General features: G+C 32.9%; 2 protein-coding genes across 2 annotated transcripts; both read right to left on the bottom strand.

The window, feature by feature from the left end:
• Window positions 1-1,370: 1,370 nt before the first annotated feature.
• Window positions 1,371-9,732, bottom strand: LOC137807946 (uncharacterized). Its single transcript, XM_068608812.1, has 12 exons — window positions 9,361-9,732; window positions 9,131-9,259; window positions 8,711-8,905; window positions 7,026-7,073; window positions 6,821-6,949; window positions 5,938-6,062; window positions 5,157-5,267; window positions 4,104-4,212; window positions 3,747-3,865; window positions 2,785-2,938; window positions 1,933-2,077; window positions 1,371-1,722 (listed from the first exon to the last, which is right to left on the bottom strand). Exons 1-12 carry the CDS (start codon window positions 9,493-9,495, stop codon window positions 1,694-1,696), a joined length of 1,428 nt encoding a protein of 475 aa, XP_068464913.1. The 5' UTR covers window positions 9,496-9,732; the 3' UTR covers window positions 1,371-1,693.
• Window positions 9,733-13,087: 3,355 nt separating this feature from the next.
• Window positions 13,088-17,368, bottom strand: LOC137807945 (26S proteasome non-ATPase regulatory subunit 6 homolog). Its single transcript, XM_068608811.1, has 8 exons — window positions 17,092-17,368; window positions 16,896-17,010; window positions 14,712-14,802; window positions 14,486-14,631; window positions 14,172-14,391; window positions 13,950-14,058; window positions 13,547-13,715; window positions 13,088-13,454 (listed from the first exon to the last, which is right to left on the bottom strand). Exons 1-8 carry the CDS (start codon window positions 17,225-17,227, stop codon window positions 13,280-13,282), a joined length of 1,161 nt encoding a protein of 386 aa, XP_068464912.1. The 5' UTR covers window positions 17,228-17,368; the 3' UTR covers window positions 13,088-13,279.
• Between the last annotated feature and the right edge of the window lie 2,022 nt (window positions 17,369-19,390).

Raw genomic sequence — 19,390 nt, 5'->3', positions numbered from 1 at the left:
TTTTTTTAAATTTCTAAAAATCATTTTCATTATTAGTAGAGGTGGAAATCTTTCTCAAATTCATAAATATTACTTTTATTAAATCAATTAATGTGATAAAAAATAAGTGTTTTAGTAAAATAATGCATTGCATTTTTATTCGTAGGGAAACTTGTAAACATTTCAAGAAATATATTTTAACAACAAAACAGATCTTATTCATTTCTAACATTCATAATTGTTCATTCCTTAAAATTAAAAAAAAAAATTGTACCAAACACCCTCCAAGAGTTAATACTCCATGTCATGTTTATGGAGACAATATAGTTCATGGAAGAATGTAGTAAGAACAAATATGGTTTTGTAGATGGTTCTATTCCAAAACATGTTGGATCTGATGCACATTCTCTTTGGCTTCACAACAACAACATTGTTGGTTCATGACTCATGAACTCCCTTTCAGAGGACATGACATGCATATGAGTGTTTTGTTCTTCAACTAAGCAAGTTTGGAGTTATGTCCAAGAACGCTTTCAACAACACAATGTATCCTTGATTTCTTAAAAAAATGCGATTTTATATCACTTCAACAAGGATCCGTGTCAATCTTATCATATTAAGTAAGGTTAAGATAAATTTGGAAATTTTTAACTGAACTGAAGTCTGCTCATTCGTGTACCTGCAACAACATCCAACCATGATGTGATTATGATCAAATGGATTATGTCATGCACTTTTTTATGGGTCTTAATGAAGTCTATTCTTCGATTAGGGGCGGATTCTTTCAATGAATCATTTTTCCTCCATCACCAAGGTGTTTTCTCTGGTCATCCAAGAAGAGAAGCAGTAGGAGATTGGTAGTTCAGTCAATATTGAATCTTCCAATACCTTCGTAGTTAAGAATGATTTTGATTTCAAGAGCAATAAAGATAGACCCATGTGTGCTCACTGTGAAATCATCAGTCATGTCAAGAATCAGTGTCACAGGTTGACTGGTTATCCATCTAAACAAGAAGATCAAATCTTCTTTAGCTTCTGTTAATCAAGCTTCTTCTAGTTTTGTGCATCAAGTTCTTCTGTGGGCAACAGTTAGAATGTTTCCTCTTCTCAACTTACAGCACAGCAGTACCAATAATTATTAAATCTCATCCATGGGCTAAAATAAATGTCACAGTTAACTTTTCCTAATAGTATGATTATGTCAACTTTAGAGACTCTTACTCTGACACTTAATATAATAAAGCTTTTCAATAATACCCATTTCATGAATAAGCCGAGGAAGTCTCTTAAGCCATCCTTAACCGCGCGTCTTAATTTGTTAAGCAACTTGCAAAACTTATTTTATTTGCACTAGAGTAGTATGAAAGAACAATAAATTTAAGAAAAGGATGGGACACCCAAATAGTATGTTGCTCTATTAATCAAGGGATAGGCTGCATAAATTAAACATTTTTCTCAAAATTTCAAAATACTGGCAATGTAATACTCATAAATGAAACGTGTACAATCCCGAAACATTCTAAAATTCCAAACGAATACTTGCTGAGGAGGCACCACAATCTTATTGTGAATGACATCAATGTCAAACTAGTTTACCGTATATAAGAGAGATCATTTGAATTTACCTTTCTTCAACTTCCCAGAAGTGACCCGTTAATCAAAATCAACAAACTAGATTGATAGATCTTCCCATTTGATCCCTTCAAAAGTTTATTTACCTGCCTCTGGTCTTAACATTCTTATCTGTGAAAACATCAAGTGAGGTAGCTAAGTAAGATGGAAAGGTATCTTAATATGACAGACATAGACACATAAAAGCGACCAATGAATGAAAACACTCCAAATCCAAAACATGTAAGGCAAGAGATTATAAAAAATTAAATGAATCTTAAACGGTTTATTGGCATCTATTATCAAAAGTCTGTTTTAAGCAAGGGTCATTCATAGCGCCACCTTTTAATCTGCCAGCTTGGGACAAAGCTTCTTCTGCAAAGGGCCTCCACTGTTCTGCGCAAGAATAATTGATTCCAAGTCCAACGCTAAGTCCCCTCAGTAGATGCACTGTCCGAAGTACAGAAAACAGTTCTTCTGGAAAGGACTATAGTAAAAAGGCACAGAAAGAAACCAAAGTTCAGTAAATAAAAATTAGCAGCATAAACATTAACAAGTATTGCCTGCTTATTCCATCTCTACAGATATCATTAACTAACATGCATCAATAGTTACTACATTATTTAATAATTTGATTCAGTGCCAAAATATTTCCATCTACTAATAATGAGTTGTCAAAAAAAAAAAGGTTTTCCACCAGCAATGTTGGACGTAAAAGAAACTAGACTTTTTCTCGCATTGTAGTTACTGTAACATTCAAAAGTACCGCATTATCATTATACATAACACAGACTAACCAAAACAATCAAAATATGATATTAAATTGTTGGGAAATTTGGGGTCATGAGGGAGTTCGCAACCTGATATTGCTCTGGTATAGTTGGGCTTCTTCCCTTTGTATTCAACTCCCTAACCATCGGGTCGATCTAGTGGTTGGGAGGTTTGTGTAGTTAGCAATAGGTCTTAGGTTGCAACCTCACCTCCATCCCTTTCTCTCGACATAATAAATAAAATCATATATATAAATCCATTAAAAAAACAAATTTCCTCTTTCTTCTGTTTTCTACTCAAGTCCTCCCGGGATTAACTTTCTCTTTTATCCATAACTAACACCTCAATCTCAGGTTTTTAACATGACAAATTTTATACACTGAACAGGAAATGGGAAACGGTAAATTGGATTCTATAACATACCTTGACAGCAACTTTTTTAATTGAAGATTCATCTGAGAAAGGTTGCAGCATTACCACCCCAGGAGGCAATTTTGTATCGAACATTGTCTCTGCTAGTTTAAACAATTCTTGTAGCCCATTTTCACAACTGCTCAAGGTTTCAATACCAAGTTCCCTAAAAAATAAAGAGGAAAACAAGCAGTTAGATAATTTGATTTGCAGATACGCACTAACTGGCTATCATTTTCAAATCAAAATACGAAGTTAAAAAGCCAGCCATCCTCCAAAAGTTCATATTTCACATAGTCCATCTTTAGCAGTAAACCATTCTGGTGAAACACTTTAGTATCTATAGAGATAGATAAAGTAAGGGAAAAAAAATCAACTTTAGGAAAGGATACCAAGGTATATATATATTGGGCACTAGATTTTTTTATTACCGTTTACTATATAGTTTGACCCAATCTCGATTTCATATACATTCAGGGTACCTTCAATTTTATTGTAGACAAATTGAGATTCAAGTCACGGTTTCTTGGATTTTGGATCCGTTAAAGTGACAAATTAAGGGAGCATCCACCCTCGACTTAAAGTGGGTTAAGTTTGTGAGATATTATAATTTAAATTAAGGGTAAATGCATTCTTACATCTCACTTTAAAGGTACCAAATCCAGTTTCTTTTCTCAAGGTATAATGAAGGAAATACAGAAAGCCATCAAATCTTATTGTTACCAATGAAGAATTAATATAGATATTTCATTTTTTCCAACATTTACCTCAATTTATTATTTCTCCTCTCTAATCTCCTTATCTCTTAAACCTTAATTATATTCTACATCAATTAACCCTTGATTTTGTTATCTATTCCCAACAGCACTGGCAGTGCAGTTTGTAACTAAGTATTAGCTAAGATATATACTTCTGTTCTGATTTTCAACAAACAAGAGAGCATTACATGGATAAGACAAGTTTCATTTCAGTACCTATAGCTCTCTGCAGCTCTTAATGGATCACCATTAGCAATTGCAAGAACTAGATTAGCATAGCCAAGCCTCAACTGTTCTGGTAGATCCTTCACCTGCCCGTAGTCTAGCAAGGCAACCTGAATTGAGGGAAGTCACTAACATTAGGATGGTTAATAGTTCAAAATAAAAGAAAGAAAATTATTTTAGGCATCAATGTTGAAAACTGATTTTCAATATTCTACCCACTATTACGGTCATTTCCACATCAAATTCCTCTTGATTAAAACATCTCTAAAATAAGAGTAGGATTCACCTGAAGAGAGATTAAATAACATAAAAAGAGATATTAAAAAAGAAATATATTTTATGACTTGCCTCTGATGATTTACAAATCAGGATGTTTCCTGGATGAGGATCTGCATGGAAGAATCCACTTTTTAAAATCATTTGACCATATGCTAGAGTCAAGTTTTGAAGAATTTTCCTGCACTTTTATGATAAAGTTAATAGTGCAATACACTTAAAAAATTACACGAATAAATCATCTATGTTATAAATCTCCCAGAAAAAGGTTGGTATTATTGAAACTTAACCATCCCCTTGTTATCTGATTCTGACATTTGTTTACACCCCCTAAAAAACCAGGACCACTACCAAACATATGGAAAATTGAACTAGTGCCAAGATTTATTAAAGTTGTTTTAGTCTTACAATTTGTTAATTGATTCTTCACCATCAGATGTACATAAGCATCATCGTACGTACATTTGATGATGGAACAGAAAATTGTAGGAAATCAGTGCCAGGTTGTTCCAAATTTTTTTTAATCCATTTTTCAATAGGAGTTTGAAGATATCCATATAAAATTGAAATGTTTTTATGCAAAACAAAACAAGAGCAAGAAAGCACTTTCATTTGTTCTATTCAGCTATGATGCTAAACGACAAATATTTGATCATTTGTCAGAGGTTTTGGCAGAAAAAAATGCAAACTGAGCATTGGTACATTTAGTTGGAGCTGAATGCTTACATATATAAGGGCATGTTGTTCTCTTCAACTCATTATGGGATAGAATTTAGGTTTATGACATGACATTCTTTTCATGGTTTATTCAAGGAGTGGCTATTTTTCATTTTAAGTGTGACTACCACCATGCTGCAATCTTAATTGTATTCTTGTTTACGCTTGTCCTTTTATTTTGGAGAACATAGTGTCCTTACCCCATGTTTTACTTTCCTTTTCATAAGTTTCTTTTTCTATGTAATAACAAAGACACAAGCGAATGAATGAATAAGTTTATCTTGATGACTGAAAATAGAAGAGAGCTAAAAGCACGTGTCATAAGTCAGAATTCATGTAATTACAAGTTATGAACTTAGAAGTGTGGTTTAAAAGACTACTTTTAGGATATATAGCTCAGGAGCTTACTGCTTTGCTGCTGCCGCAACCTTACCACGAGGATTTATGCCTCTCTTAGCTATCTCGTCACCAAGGTTCATTATTGGAACCCCATCAATATATTCCATGACTAGGACCCTCCTGTACAATCCAAAAGTTCGTCATTACTTAAAAAACTCATCACAACCAATATGCATATGAACCAATACATCTTAAAAAGTTTAACCAAGCAATGTGTGTATAGTATTGTACTCTTCTTTTGATCAAGATCGAATGTGTAATATAGGAAAAATATTAGGATTTCTTTTTTTATTGTTTTCAGTTCAACCTTGCTTTTATCAATAAAGGGTCTTTTCATAACATACCATGGTTGGAATAGAGAGCTGAAAAGTTATTGATAGCAAGCTTGAAGCATGCTATGTAATTATAGATCGTGATACTGCACAACTTAACAATGCACCACCATTCAAGTTTTTCTACTCTTTTTCATTTTTAATATTTGGTCCAAGAAAACTAATTACCTAAATTATTCAATTAGCAAATTAGTTTGCCAAAAAAATCATGAGACAACATAAACAAATTAGTACAGCTAGTACCAACTAACATTTAACATGCAAATTTGGACTTCGGTGACTAAAGCTATACCTAAGAAACTATCAAACATTTCTAAAACAGCTATGCACTCTTGTGTCAAATGAATAAATAGCTGGCACTTTTCCCTGGAAATAATATAGAGTTAAGCATTATTGTCCATTACATCACTAATATCATCTTATCAAGATTATGTAAGATGCTGGACTGCATAATATACCTAGTAACCATATCTCGTATTAGTCGTGGCACCAATACCGGAGTCTTTCTGTTATTCTTATACAAGAACTTTCTTATCCTTTCCATCGCATCAGCCTCCCTCATGAAATCAAATTCATATCCAATCTGAAATGTCATAAGTGCAGGAAGAACCTCAATATTTATGAAAGAAACTAAATAATTTATACAGAATTCAAAGACAATCAACTGAAAGGTTGAAGAGGGCAGGCCAGTTAGTTTTCTCAAACAAACCTTGATTCTTAATAGATAAAGCACTATTTGTCCAGTATTCTAATCAAAGAGATGCTTGTTCAGATTTCGTAAGAGAAGTAACAAGTTGTTTGTCAACAAATATAAGTAGCAAAAACAAAGGAAAGCCTAATAAAGCGTAATTTCCTATTTTCCTCTCAAAACCTTGGTAACACAATTAAGGAAAGAAAAATTAGGGAAAGTCAATAATTAAATGAACATTCACTCCAGCAACACAATCACCACATTCATAAAGATTCAGTAGGACATTTAATCACAAAATACTCCTAGGTACCTCTGTAAGAATGATGACTTCCTGCCCTCGGCAAAAAATATTTAATGTGATGTGACTCATTCAAAAACACACAAAAATTGGGTAAAAGTGGTCAGATATGTTAGCAACTTCCTTACCACTTGATTGCATGTTTCTAGTATGAATTGCATCCAAATTTCAAAACTTATCAGTCATACACTTCACACATAATGAAGGTACACAGTACATTCTATTCTTAATAGGAACTTCTACATTAATCTGTGATTGAAAAACAAATTCATAAAACAGGGGAAGAAAACATGTGGGAATCAAATTATCCACATAGATTAAAGAAGAAATCTAACAAAGAAATAAATTCCACCTGTTTTTCCATTTCCTTAGTCACGGAATATAGATCAAATTTGATATCTGTCTTTTGCATGTACAGTGCAAATGCTTGCAAGTTATGGATATCTGTCATCATCAGATCCTGAATTCCAGGATGTTGAACCTATTATACACAAAAGAAATCAGAATTAGAGCTTCACTGGTTAATGAAATCGATTGGGCTTATTAGATTCATTTACCTTGACGACAACATCACTTGTATCACCTTTCAGTCTTGCTCTATGAACCTAGTATGACCACACAACACATATGTCATTTACATGGTGCTAAATCCTAATATAGAATTCAAGACTGTTGCAAAATACACTTCTTTTACTACTGACTATCACCCTTCTGAGGACTTATATGAGACATGGACATGAATATGAACCTCAAGAAGCAAAGCAAATATTTTTAGATTTTACAATACTTGAAAAAATACAATGCTACATACCCAAAAAGGTTTTTACTCTTCAAAATTATTCTTCCACCAACCATACTGAATGCATTGGCAAAACGAAATAAAAATTTAAATAATAAATAGAAGAATAAAAATAGTTTAAGAATAGCAAACATGGAAAAACTTGTTTAATTTCCATAAGTGACCCTTGATTAACATCAATTATTCACTTAAAGTAAATGAAGACTGAATCAAGGATAGTGGATGCTTACTGAACCAACTCTTAGTTCGACAGTCACTAGATGTGGTCTCTCACCAATCAAACTTAATGCTAGAGTAGTAGTAGTGTCTATTTTATAAGGTTTATCAGCAATGGAGAACGATGGATGAAGGATACAGTGTCGCTGTCAGTTATTATGCATGCCTGATAATATTATGCAAAGGTAGCATATTGTATGGTGTGTTGCCATTGCCACCAGTTATTATTATAGCAGATAAGTATAAATAGTTTTATAACAACTATTTGTTAGGAGGGGCACTATAGATTCGTAATTTTTGTAAACTTCTTAACTAATTTGTATTTCTTATGGACAGTTTTCCTGTTATTTCATTTCTATAAGCGTATTTATTGATTATTAACTAGTTTGTAGTAAGAAATAAAGGATTGTGCAGGAATTTTGAAGAAAGTTATTATGAACCCTTTACTCTAATAAAGTGTTCCCAATCTCAAAGACTCTTTCTATAACACAAAAAACGAAAAATCATTCCATTTTATTTGCAAAAAAAAATGATTAATTTTAGTATAAGATTGAATTGAATAAAAAAATCAATCATCTTTTGAAACTGATATTGTTGTTGTTTCACCTTACCATCAAGCTAGCCATATGAAACCTGACTTTTACGAAGAGGACTTAAATCTGGTATCCTGATCAATTATCATACAGAAGACAAGCAACCCACCACATAGCGAAAGAGTCCAAACTAAATATTCTCCCATAACAGAACGGACACATGTTATCTTCTTATACTGTCACAGGAAATCTCACTCAAATCATTGCAAAGCATGTGCATACTGCATACTCCTTCCCAAAGTATCACCTGTCCCCAAAACCTATGAATCTTACAAGTAGCAGTGAGCTTACTTATTTTTCAACTATATTTCTCCTTTTAGTTGACACAGTAAACAGATAACCTCTGATAGACACTACTAAGGTGTTGGAAACACTTAGGTTACAAGTACCCCTAATTCCCATGGGTAGCTAGCTGGTCACAGACCCCTCCAGTGACCTGAGTAGCTGCAGCTGATCCCGCCACAGCCAACAATAGGAAAATAAACTGTTATCCATAACTACTATTCTAATAGATCAGTTGAAGAATGAATAAACATTTTATTTTGAAGGTAAAAGAATACTCCCACACTTCAAAATGATGCCAATTATACAGGGAAGTGAAAATAAGATAGCAGGTCATAAGTTTCAAACGGACCTGAGCAATTGAAGCAGAACCTAGGGGTTCAACATCGAACCTCTCGAACACATTATCAATACCCTGTCCCAGCTCACTCTCCAAAACTAGTTTCATCACATCAAAAGGGGTGGGAGGAGCCCTATCACACAGAGTAACAAGCCTTTTCACCCATGCAGCCGGAGCCAAATCAGGCTTCCCTACAATTTGGGCAATCTGCATCATATTCGACACCACATCAAGTCCATAGGACGATCAACACAATCAATCATAATAAGGCAATGCCAAAAACCAAAATGCCAAGTCATAAAAATCCTCCAAAAATTAAAATCCGATCGATTAAAAAAAGAATTTAGGAGTCAAATAACCCGAACACAACAAACTGAGAAAAAGGAATGAAAAAAGAAAACAATAATAAACAGATTTCGAAATGTGGGAAACCTTGAGGAAGAAACCTCCGAGGTCAGAGCACAAGGCGAAAATTTTGTCGGCGGCAAGCTCGTGCTGTCGTTCCCACATTGCTTCCTGCTTCTGCACATCTTTGACGAAATTGACTCTCACTTGAAACACCTAAACAATGAATGCATGTTGCAATTGGAGCAAAAGCAGAAGAAAAGACGAAGCATAATAATGAATATAAGAGAGAAAGAGAGTGAGAGTGAGAGAGAGACCTTGTATCCGGTGTAAATGTCAATGGCTCGAACCCAGAATTGGAATGAACGTTGCCAAGGTCGCAACTGAAAGGAGAGCTTATCTTTTATAGCGTTGATATCAATAGCAATAGGAACAGGAAATGGAGGTAACATGGTATGCGTCCACGAGTACGATACGATGTCGCATATAAAATAAAATATATTGCTACGTTCTGAACTCAGTGTCGAGTGTGTGGCTCATAAACCATAAAACCAGCAAATGGATACAACAACACTCACTTTATTTATACCTTGCTTTCAAACCTGGTTTTTGTGACACTCAAAAACCACGTTAAAGCTGTCGGAAACATAACACCTCTCAGTACTTACTCCTTTTCATTTCTCACCTCTGCATCAATTTCCTTAAGAAATTAACTTTTTTCTATAAACTAATTAGAATAATTCGGATGTATTTATGTACTAAGTATATATATATATATATACACTCTACACACTCACCTAGTGGAAAATTTAAAGAACTGGAACAAACCGTGGTGTAAAATAAAGAGTTCAATTTTTCTTTAAATTATTTTTAATTGTTTTTTTTTGTGTTAATTTTGTTTCTTCTTTATTTTGTGCTTGTAAACCTCTTTTGATAGCTTTTGTTATACTGTAAAGAACAAAAACTGAGAAGGGGTGTCGGGTTTTGTTAACTAAAACTGTTTGACATGCTTAAACTTCGTTTGGTATTTATGTGATATAAAATAAATTCATCCTTTTTAAACAAGTTTAAAGACAAATTAGACTATAGATAAAAACATCAAGATTTTTATATAATTTCATCTTTATAACGAGACTATATTTAGTTCTAAACAAACCAATTATGTTTGATATAATTAAATCAACTAATATTAAAAGTAGTTTTTTACTTGTTTTCTGGATAAACGTTCAAATATTTTTTGAATGAGCCTCTTTAAACTTAACTCAAACACACAAAAATCCGCAGTTCCTAATGGAATAGGTAACAAAGCAACTTTACCGCCTACTGCTACTAAATTTTCACCTCCTCAAGTCAAACTGGTACTTGTTGCTGCACCTGGGGCTGTTGTACCAGGTGCTAAAGCGTGGGTATTTTGGATCCATTGAGCAAAGATCGGCTGTAATTGTATAGCGGTATCTGAAAACATATCTTGAGGGCGCCCTAAAGCGCTCATGGTATCATTATGAATATACAAACCAAAACTGTGAAAACCTAAAAATTTAGCTTTTAATATCTTAAAGAGAAGTACAAACAATTTATCACTAATTTTAACATTCATTCAACTATATTTGGAAGATATTTTTTAGTGTAAGCTTGGAACACAGTTTGTTTATAGAATAATAATAGACAAGAATTTTCGCTTTTGAAAATGCAACACTCGTAATCTTCTCAAGGAGGTCTTACGTGTTTATAGACTTCTTCAAAAACTACTCTTGCAAGTTTCTCTTTCAATGACTTTTCCATTTTGGCTTTGTCTTTTTATGTTTTCTTCGTATTTGCGTACAGTTTTCATAAGATGTATTGAATGCAATTATAGTATCACCAACTGTATAATCATATAAAACTCTTAAATTATCTTCTATTTTTTATACTTAACTACTTGTTTTATAACATAACTATAGTAGATAAGAGTACTTATTTTATTGACAAGTTCATGACGCACCTTTTGATGTGTAATCAATAATTTTTTATTTGATTATTCATAGAGTTTTGTTTGTTGGAGAATTTTAATTTTTTTTCTTCATGAAAGGATAAGAAAGTGTTGGAATCCCTCCTTAATTTTAGTGAAAGATCATGATCAATGAATGTTGGTAATTGATCCATTGACTATAATCAATGATGGTCATTCCAAAGTCTTGAAATTATATATCTCTTGAAGACTATGAAGTCAGCCTTGAAAGTTGAAGATAGTATTTTCAAGGTATCTTGGAAATGTGAAAAACATTAATTATATACTATCTCTTTATGAAGAAGACTTGTGAAGATGAGAAAGACAAGCAAATAAGAAGAGCAACATAAAAAGTAAATGAGAGAATACATATCCACTATAGTGTGAGATTATAAATCATACTTAGAGACATTGTATTTCATCCTTGTTGGGTGAGATTGAATATTATTTGTTCTATTTTCTATTATCCGCAAGTACTCATTTTATATCTACACCAAATGAATAATTTTTTTTTTCGAAGAACACAGAATATTCACTTGTTGATTTAGTTTTAAACACGTTAATATTACATTTCCATGAAAAAAAATAACCTAATATTGTATCCACAACTAGATGCTTTAAATGATAAATTATCAACTAACAATGACACATCATATTGGTATCCTTTCTAAAATGCTAGTTTTAGTTCATTCTTGAATAAAAAAATAATTAGCATTTTTTATAATATGTTAAATAACTTCTTCAAGTTAATTGTTTACATTGCATTTAATTCCTACAAATTTGTTATTAATCTTTAAAGATTACCAAGTTAATAATTTAGGAATCTCATTATTAAATAGACTATAAAAAATATAATTACATCAATAAAATAAATAATTCAATGATAAAAAAATATATACTAAGTGACAAATTAAATATTTGGAAAACTTTACGCCATATTAATTTAACATTACGCCATATTTTTTAAGGATTAATTCGAAAAGACATTTTTTAAATTCAGTGAATGATGCAATAATAGTAAGATTTACTCTAAATCAATTATTTAATAATATATTTATTAATGATGACACTTTGAAATATGAGCAAATTTTGAGATGAAAATTTGTTTTATATGATCTTACAAAATCTTATTAACATTATTACTTACTAGATTAGAAATATTGAATGCTTTTTAAGTTTTAATAACGTTAATGCATTCTTTTTTAGTTTATTTTAGTATCTTAGGTTGAACCTCTACTTGTAAACATATCAATGAATTCACCAAAGCAATTTTCGTCCAAAATAACTTTTACCTCTTCAAGAGCAATCTTAAAAGTAAACAAGATCATCTTGAATTTCAGTTCAGAACACAAAACCAGCTTTGAGAAATTACGTCCTGCACCCCATTTTTGAACCTGCACCACACAATTGAAGAAGCTCATACTGCATTTAGAAAAAGAAAAACAAAAAAAAAATCATCCTAGAAGAAACTTCCCAAAACATAAAATATGTTCTGAAAAACGCTCATGAAGTCCAAAAAGTTTGTTCCAGAAAATTTTCCAGAAGTGGTAATCTAGAAGTCACTTTAAAAAAAATAGTCTTTTTGAAAGCTGTGGGGGTGCAGGTTCAAATTGGGGGTTGCAGGAAGCAATTTCCCCAACTTTGGTGTACTCAAGTCCAAGAAGTTGCAAACAAAAACATGCTTAGGGCCCTAAATACTATAGCACGAGCCTGATGGTGGTAGGAATTAAGGCACCAGCATGGTATGGTAGTCTTTGAAACTCATTCTATCTGAAGGGAAACATTAAGAATGGAAACTCTATTTAAATGTGGCACACTCGATGATAATCAGAGTACCTTACCAGGTACTATTTAGGAGGTAACTCCATCTAAAGGTGGCACACCACTTGGTGATGTAGGGGTACCAACTCCTGTTTCAACCTAGCAGAAGCAGGGAATGAATAATCTGGTAACACAATGAAAGAGTCGTGCGCTTTACAAGCAAGCACATTGATCAAGTGTGTGGGCGTGCATGCCAAGACGGCCAGTCATACAATTGAATATATTCATCACCAAAATAATTGAAAACTGATTGACATTTAAATTCGGTAAATTCAACTGTTCATTGCTAAACCAAAATCAAATGAGAACTAAATACCATGCCTCACACCCTCATAGTAAAATGAATTCAACAGAATGTCCTTCAGATTTAAAGATGTCATTAGCTCTGCCTTTCCAATAAACTTTGGATCTAAAATGCAAAAGATGGCCTAAAGATCTATAACACGTGACAATTTCTGAATCCGATTCAATAGGAAGTCCCCTTGCTTAATAGTTGCTTGGTAAAGAGCATTCTTGGCATCAGGGCGGTTAGTTTCAAGAACACCAGCAACCTTATCAATCTTACAATGAAGTTTCCCTGCTGCAATAAAACGTGATAGCTCCCTGGAAGCAGATACTGTAATTAGTAACTTTCCGTCGCATCTAAAAACTAAAATACTAAACCAAAATTGGGTTTGTAAAATGCAATTACTTACAGATCAATGAAGTCCACTGTCACTCCAAAAGCTTTGGCCATGGCTTCAATTGTCACACTTTTGTAAGATTCCAAAAATTGGGAGTACACAACAGTTCTGACCTCCCTCATGTAATATCGGAAGTGGGGATGCAGATAGCGGTCCAACTTAATCTGTTCCGTCAGACCAGCTGCAATAAATTTCAAAATGAAACAATACTATTAACAGTGGGTCCAAACAGATAGGAAGTGATCATCCATCGCCACTTTGAAGTTCCTATTGTCCATTGTGGATGATTTCCACAGATTCTTAAATTATATCGCAAAAAAAAAAGTAATGCAGAGTTAAGGTGCCCCTCCAGTGAGGCATCAAAACATTCAAAATTCACAACAAAATTACTGAGATTTGACAGATGTCTGCTCACCAAATGCTGAGAAGAAAGATTTGTATTGACAATCATACAAGGAGTTCAAAAACTCTGAAAGAAATGGGATTTTGCCGATCACTGTCAAGATCTCTGGAGCATCTACTACCTGATGCAAATGAGCTTGTTAATAATTTATAATACAGAGAATACTTGTCACGAAAGATAAACAACAGTAAAAAGAAAAGGATAATTAGTATAAACAAGAAAGAATCAACATACCTTTTGCTTTAAGGAAACTCTATCCAATGATATAATGCTGGTCAAAACCGTATAAAATATGAAGGTGTCATAAGGAAAGAGTTCATAGGTTGTAAAGGTTGAAATAGAATCCAAAAACAACTTAGCAGCCTTCTTGAAATTTCGAGTGGACATGCAGTACAGGCCTTCATACACTTTCAGCCTATTCTTCCTTTCCCAATCACCACCTTCTTCAAACAAACTGCCACCATATGCTGTAAAGAGTTAGAAAAACAACTCTTAACTGAAAAAATATGGCAGAGAGCATAACGGAAGTTTGATTTTCAAAACATTACCTTTTGGCTTTGTCAATGCTTTTGGAAATGAGATCAAAATCCATGTCAAAGAAACCAAGCTGCAAAGTATAAAACACCAGGTCCATCTTCTGGCCTACTGCAACTGTCTTGGTTTCTGTTATCTTGAGATGTTCCAAGGCTTTCTCCTGGTACATAAAAAAAGAGTGTTACCAAAATTCAATTCAAGCAGCAGACATGAAATAAGCAGGTGATAATAGGTATATACCTTGTCCCCAATTCGGATGAAAAACAAAGATTTTGCCAAGTGAGCTTCCCGAACTTCACTTTCACCTAAGTTTTCCTCAGCATCGGCAATCCTAAAAAGAGGCACCCACATGCATTATCATGACTGCAAGAATTATTAGAGTAGATGCCAGAAACCATAGTTTTCATTCCAAGGAATCACATAAATGAAAAATGCATGAGTTCAATACATCTGTCCCAGTCTATGCATTTTCTATTCTTCTGGAATCATAGTTTTTGAGGATATAATGTAATTTCCCTGTTTTCACTTTCAACCTAGAAAAGCAACAGCAATCTATTCCAGAAAGCACGTGGTTGTGGACCATTCATTATTGCTGCAGAGGTGGGCCAACTTTCATGCATTGAGATAACTCTAAGAGAATCAATGTTAGTAGATGTGGCCTTATAGCCAACTGGCAAGGATCATTTTGTGACAGCTTCAATCCGGAAGAATAATAGCAACCTCCCCAGGAGTGGTGGACATTGATTGTGGTAGACTTTTGTATATTTTATACCTTTCTTTCAGTCAGCCCATAAATTTATGTTTTATAGGGCACAATCGTCATTCAGCTTTTTCTTAAGTGAAAAAAATAACACAGGAAAAACACCGAAGAATCAAATTTCAATCTTACACAAAACACAACTTGTTTGAAGCCAAATAGATCTGTCTTAGTGATCCCTCTCTTCCTAGAAAGCATTACATAGTCTGAATACTTATCATCCACAATTTGTTCTGTATAGACTACTGTTTTCTTATTTTCTATGTTCTTGGCTTAGGTTAAAATATAGATATTTTTATGATGGTTTTTAATTATATAATACATTATTTACTTACCTTTATGACCATGTAGTGAATTTACATCTATTAAAACAATTCCCTTACTTAATTACAGTCGCTACTATGCCATCCACCACGCACCATTTATGTTATGGGCTTGGCTGCCATTATAAGCCTTTGGCAACTAGGTCTATAACATAAACTTGTAAATATATAAGAAAAGACATTACTTTCATGCATACAACTACAATGACAACCAAATCTTTTCCAATTAGGAATGGTCAACTACATGAATCATATGATGCCATAGATTTCTCTCCTATAATGTGTGCAAAAACGGAGGAGCTACCTGAAGTCCCTCTTAATGGTTTGACCTACAGTTTTTTACCTCTACCACCTATTGTTGGATTATCGTCCATCCAGTCAGCTCTCCTTAATGGTGCTTCTGCAGATTTTCTCCACGCAAGCCCAAACCATCTAAAACAGAGGCTTCACCATTTTTTTCTACAATGGGAATTCTATCCAATGGTTGTATTCCTAATCCTCTCTTTTCTATCACATATCACATCCAAGCATCCCTCCATTTCATCCACCCTGCTGGATCTGGTGAACAACATCACCTTCTATCTCCCCGAAATTTGGTATGATGTACCCAAGATACTCAAATGAGTAGCTTGTGGTATGTATGAAATAATTACATCTAAGACGCAGCTATTGTGAATCTTGCCAAACTTGCATTCCACATACTTTATTGCCACTCAGGTGAAAGCCATGCGTTTCCAAGGCTTGTTGTCTCCATATCTCTATCTTGCAATTAATTTCTTGTCTCAAACTAAAATTATGATAAAATATTATTTTCCCTGTCTCAACCCTCAACAATGCATCATGTAACTTAACTTGTCATGTTGAATTCAATATAAACATAGTTTTCACATAAAACATTACTGAGAGTAACTCCAAAATACTTTGCTAGAGGAGAAAACTTCAAGTCGTGAGAATCTAAAGAGGAACGTGGATTCACAACTTCAAACATACTTTAGTGTAAGGCATCCAGCACCTCACTTCTTTCAATTTCATTACCAAGTTGCAGACCACAACCTAAGTGACGATAACGGTGATGGTGACAACAAACATCAATTACCATGAAAAACGAAATACCAACTAGCAAGATGCACAAAAAATAACAGCAACTAAAATACATATAAGACGGTAGGGTAATTGGAAAATAAAAATAACATATTAGGGCCATATGCCCTACGGTGGTACCAGTCAACATCACTCTCCCGAACATTCCCAATTTAACCTAGTAAATTTCAAATCCCAAATTCCAAATCGGGGGTCGGCGCAAGCATCGTAGGTAAAGCGAGAGATGAAGAGATAGAAACTCACTTTTCGTCGATCTTGTTAAGCTCCTCCTCAGTTTTAGCACGCATGGAATCCAAAAGGGCACGATCCATGTCCAACACGGAATCGGCGACTAGGGTTTCGTACAAAGGAACCATATCTGAACAGAAAGTAGAGTGATAACATATTGAGATGAAGAAGAAGATAGAAAACGGGATTAGAGAGAGAGTGAGAGAGTTACCGTTTTCCTTGACGTGATTGAAAACATCCTCTTTGTAGCGAACCTTGTCAATGTCCTGCACATCGGGTTGGCGGAGAAGGAATAGTTTGTCGGCGAGTACCAACTGTGGCTGCTGAGAACCCTCTTCTCCTTCCATCACTGCCGCTATCGCTTTTGCGTTTTGCGTTTTGCGTTTGCGTTTGCTTGCTTTACCTTCCACCTTCCAAATGCAGTCTTCTTTTTTTCCCCTTTATTTCTGTGTCATATATAGCTCGCAACAAAACGATGCGTAGCTCAACTTACAAGTTACCACCATCGACCTCTTTCATAAATTCAGCAAATTGTTAAATTCAAAATAAGAATATTAATCATTAATTATAAACTATGGATTTATATTAAGATATACAATTTTAAACAAAAATATTCTCAATTTTCGGTACTATTTATATATATTTTTTTCAATATGAATTATCTTCTAATTGTTAATATTATTATTGTATTATTAATATTCTTATTTTGAAACAAAAATAAAATATAAAAACATTATTATTTTATAATGGAGGAAGTAATAAACTAATAGCAAATACTTTTTTATTTTTAAATGTTTGACTTCAATAAATTGCATTCTTCTTTATTTATTGGAGTATTCTAAATTACAACGTTTTTTTTATTAACATTTTAGTCCAAGCCTAACAAATTCAGCAAGGATTTTTCATTTTTTCTATTTGAAACAATTGTGACAATTAAATTATTTCAATGGTTAGTTATATGTACAATTAATTATAATTAAAATCAGATTTTTTTTTGTTTGAATAAGTTTGGAAGAAAGTAATTAATTTTGTTTGATGAAAAATACCATTTTTTACGTAAGAAACAATGCGGATGAAATTGAAAAAAAAAATGTTAAAAATAATCATAAACTATCAATTTTCAAATGCAATAAAGAAATTTACTCTTCATAGAAAAATTATAAATTTAAGTTACTATCCCGAATATGTCACTCATTTGAGCATAAAAAGTATATAATTAATTTTACAAAAGAAGTTTTAGTATAAAAAATACGGTGAGTATTGAGGTTTAAATTCTTGTAAACGTGTTTTTAATTCAATTAATCTAATTTAATTTTAGTTAATTAAAGTCTGGTCAACAAGATAAATATTTTAAAAAAAATAAATAAAAGAGGGTTCAATTTAAATCATATGGATAGAGGAAGATGAATCCATAAATAAAGAGAAAGAAAATGATTTGATTCCTTCTCAAAATACTAGGAAGCATGGAGGACCTCTAAAGAATACTAATAAATCTAGAAGAAGAAGAAGAAATCGCGAAAATTGGTCAAAAGAAATATAAGCATTATTTTTAGTAAATTTTTATAGATTATGGAGTTTTTATCTTTCTTTGAGTTGGTTTTTTTTACTTTTAAATTTTGTGTTGTTTTTAACCGTTGTTGTCTGAGGTCTTTTTTGAGATATCTTAGGTGGAATTCGTTTTGTGTGTTTTTGTGATTTTTTTCTGTGTAGGGCTTCTTTTTAACTATTGAGTTGGTGCTCAATTTCATTCATTTTTCTTTTAGAAATAGAATGTAATTTTATGACATCTTTGATGTTTCTGTTTCATTAGCTATTGTTATTGGCTTGTGCTTTGAGAAATTGTATGTTAGTGATATTGAGAGTTTTTTTATGAGATTTTTTTATCTTTGGTTATGGATTTTAAATGCTTCTTTCGGAATATTTGAGGGCTTGTTAATACTAATTCTCAACTTGTGCTCAAGAAGTTTATAAATGACCATAATCCTAATGTTCTTATGTTAGTTAAGCATGTAGTTAATTGGTATAAAATTTATTTTTACTATTACTAATCTACGCTTATAGTATTTGTGCTAAGAATATTATAAATATTTTTTTCCCTAATCTTTGGTACTTTGGAAAATCAAATTCCAAGTTCATGTTCGGTTCATTTGTATCTCTTTAAATTTGCACAATAAGACTCTGTTTGTGGTTAAAGTTTATGGTTATAATTTTCCTCTACCTATAAGAGATTTGTGGATGAAGTTATCTTTGTTCATCTCTTCTCATTCGTCCTAATGGAGAATTGGGAATTTTAATGTGATTTTGTATGATCCCTGTTGCTCTATTTTACCATTGATGCTTCTAAGGTTCTTTTAAATTTCTTAAAGTTAAAACTTAAAGCGTGAGTTGCATCAATGTTGTGAATCACTTTTAGTTTATTTTGATTTACAAATGTCTTATATATTATGCAGTACAAAATCAAACTACTTAATAACAATCACATAACTCATAATAAGTAGGCTTTTTGTGAT

The sequence above is a fragment of the Phaseolus vulgaris genome, chromosome 3 (genome assembly GCF_000499845.2).
Source record: "Phaseolus vulgaris cultivar G19833 chromosome 3, P. vulgaris v2.0, whole genome shotgun sequence".
NCBI lineage: Eukaryota > Viridiplantae > Streptophyta > Magnoliopsida > Fabales > Fabaceae > Phaseolus > Phaseolus vulgaris.
The sequence above is the reverse complement of the archived record's forward strand: the minus strand, read 5'-3'. Positions and strand labels throughout refer to the sequence as shown.

Bases quoted from the DNA above. Each gene is read 5' to 3' on its own strand.
- LOC137807946 (XM_068608812.1), bottom strand. From the start codon at position 9,495: ATGTTACCTCCATTTCCTGTTCCTATTGCTATTGATATCAACGCTATA. The intron at 3,866-4,103 runs GCAAGTCATAAA...CCCTCAATTCAG, and splicing joins TGATTTGTAAATCATCAGAG to GTTGCCTTGCTAGACTACGG. The intron at 1,723-1,932 runs GTGGCGCTATGA...ATGTTTTCACAG, and splicing joins CCAAGCTGGCAGATTAAAAG to ATAAGAATGTTAAGACCAGA.
- LOC137807945 (XM_068608811.1), bottom strand. From the start codon at position 17,227: ATGGAAGGAGAAGAGGGTTCTCAGCAGCCACAGTTGGTACTCGCCGAC. The intron at 14,392-14,485 runs GTAATGTTTTGA...ATATGGTGGCAG, and splicing joins AGCATTGACAAAGCCAAAAG to TTTGTTTGAAGAAGGTGGTG. The intron at 13,455-13,546 runs GTAAGTAATTGC...ATCTGCTTCCAG, and splicing joins ACAGTGGACTTCATTGATCT to GGAGCTATCACGTTTTATTG.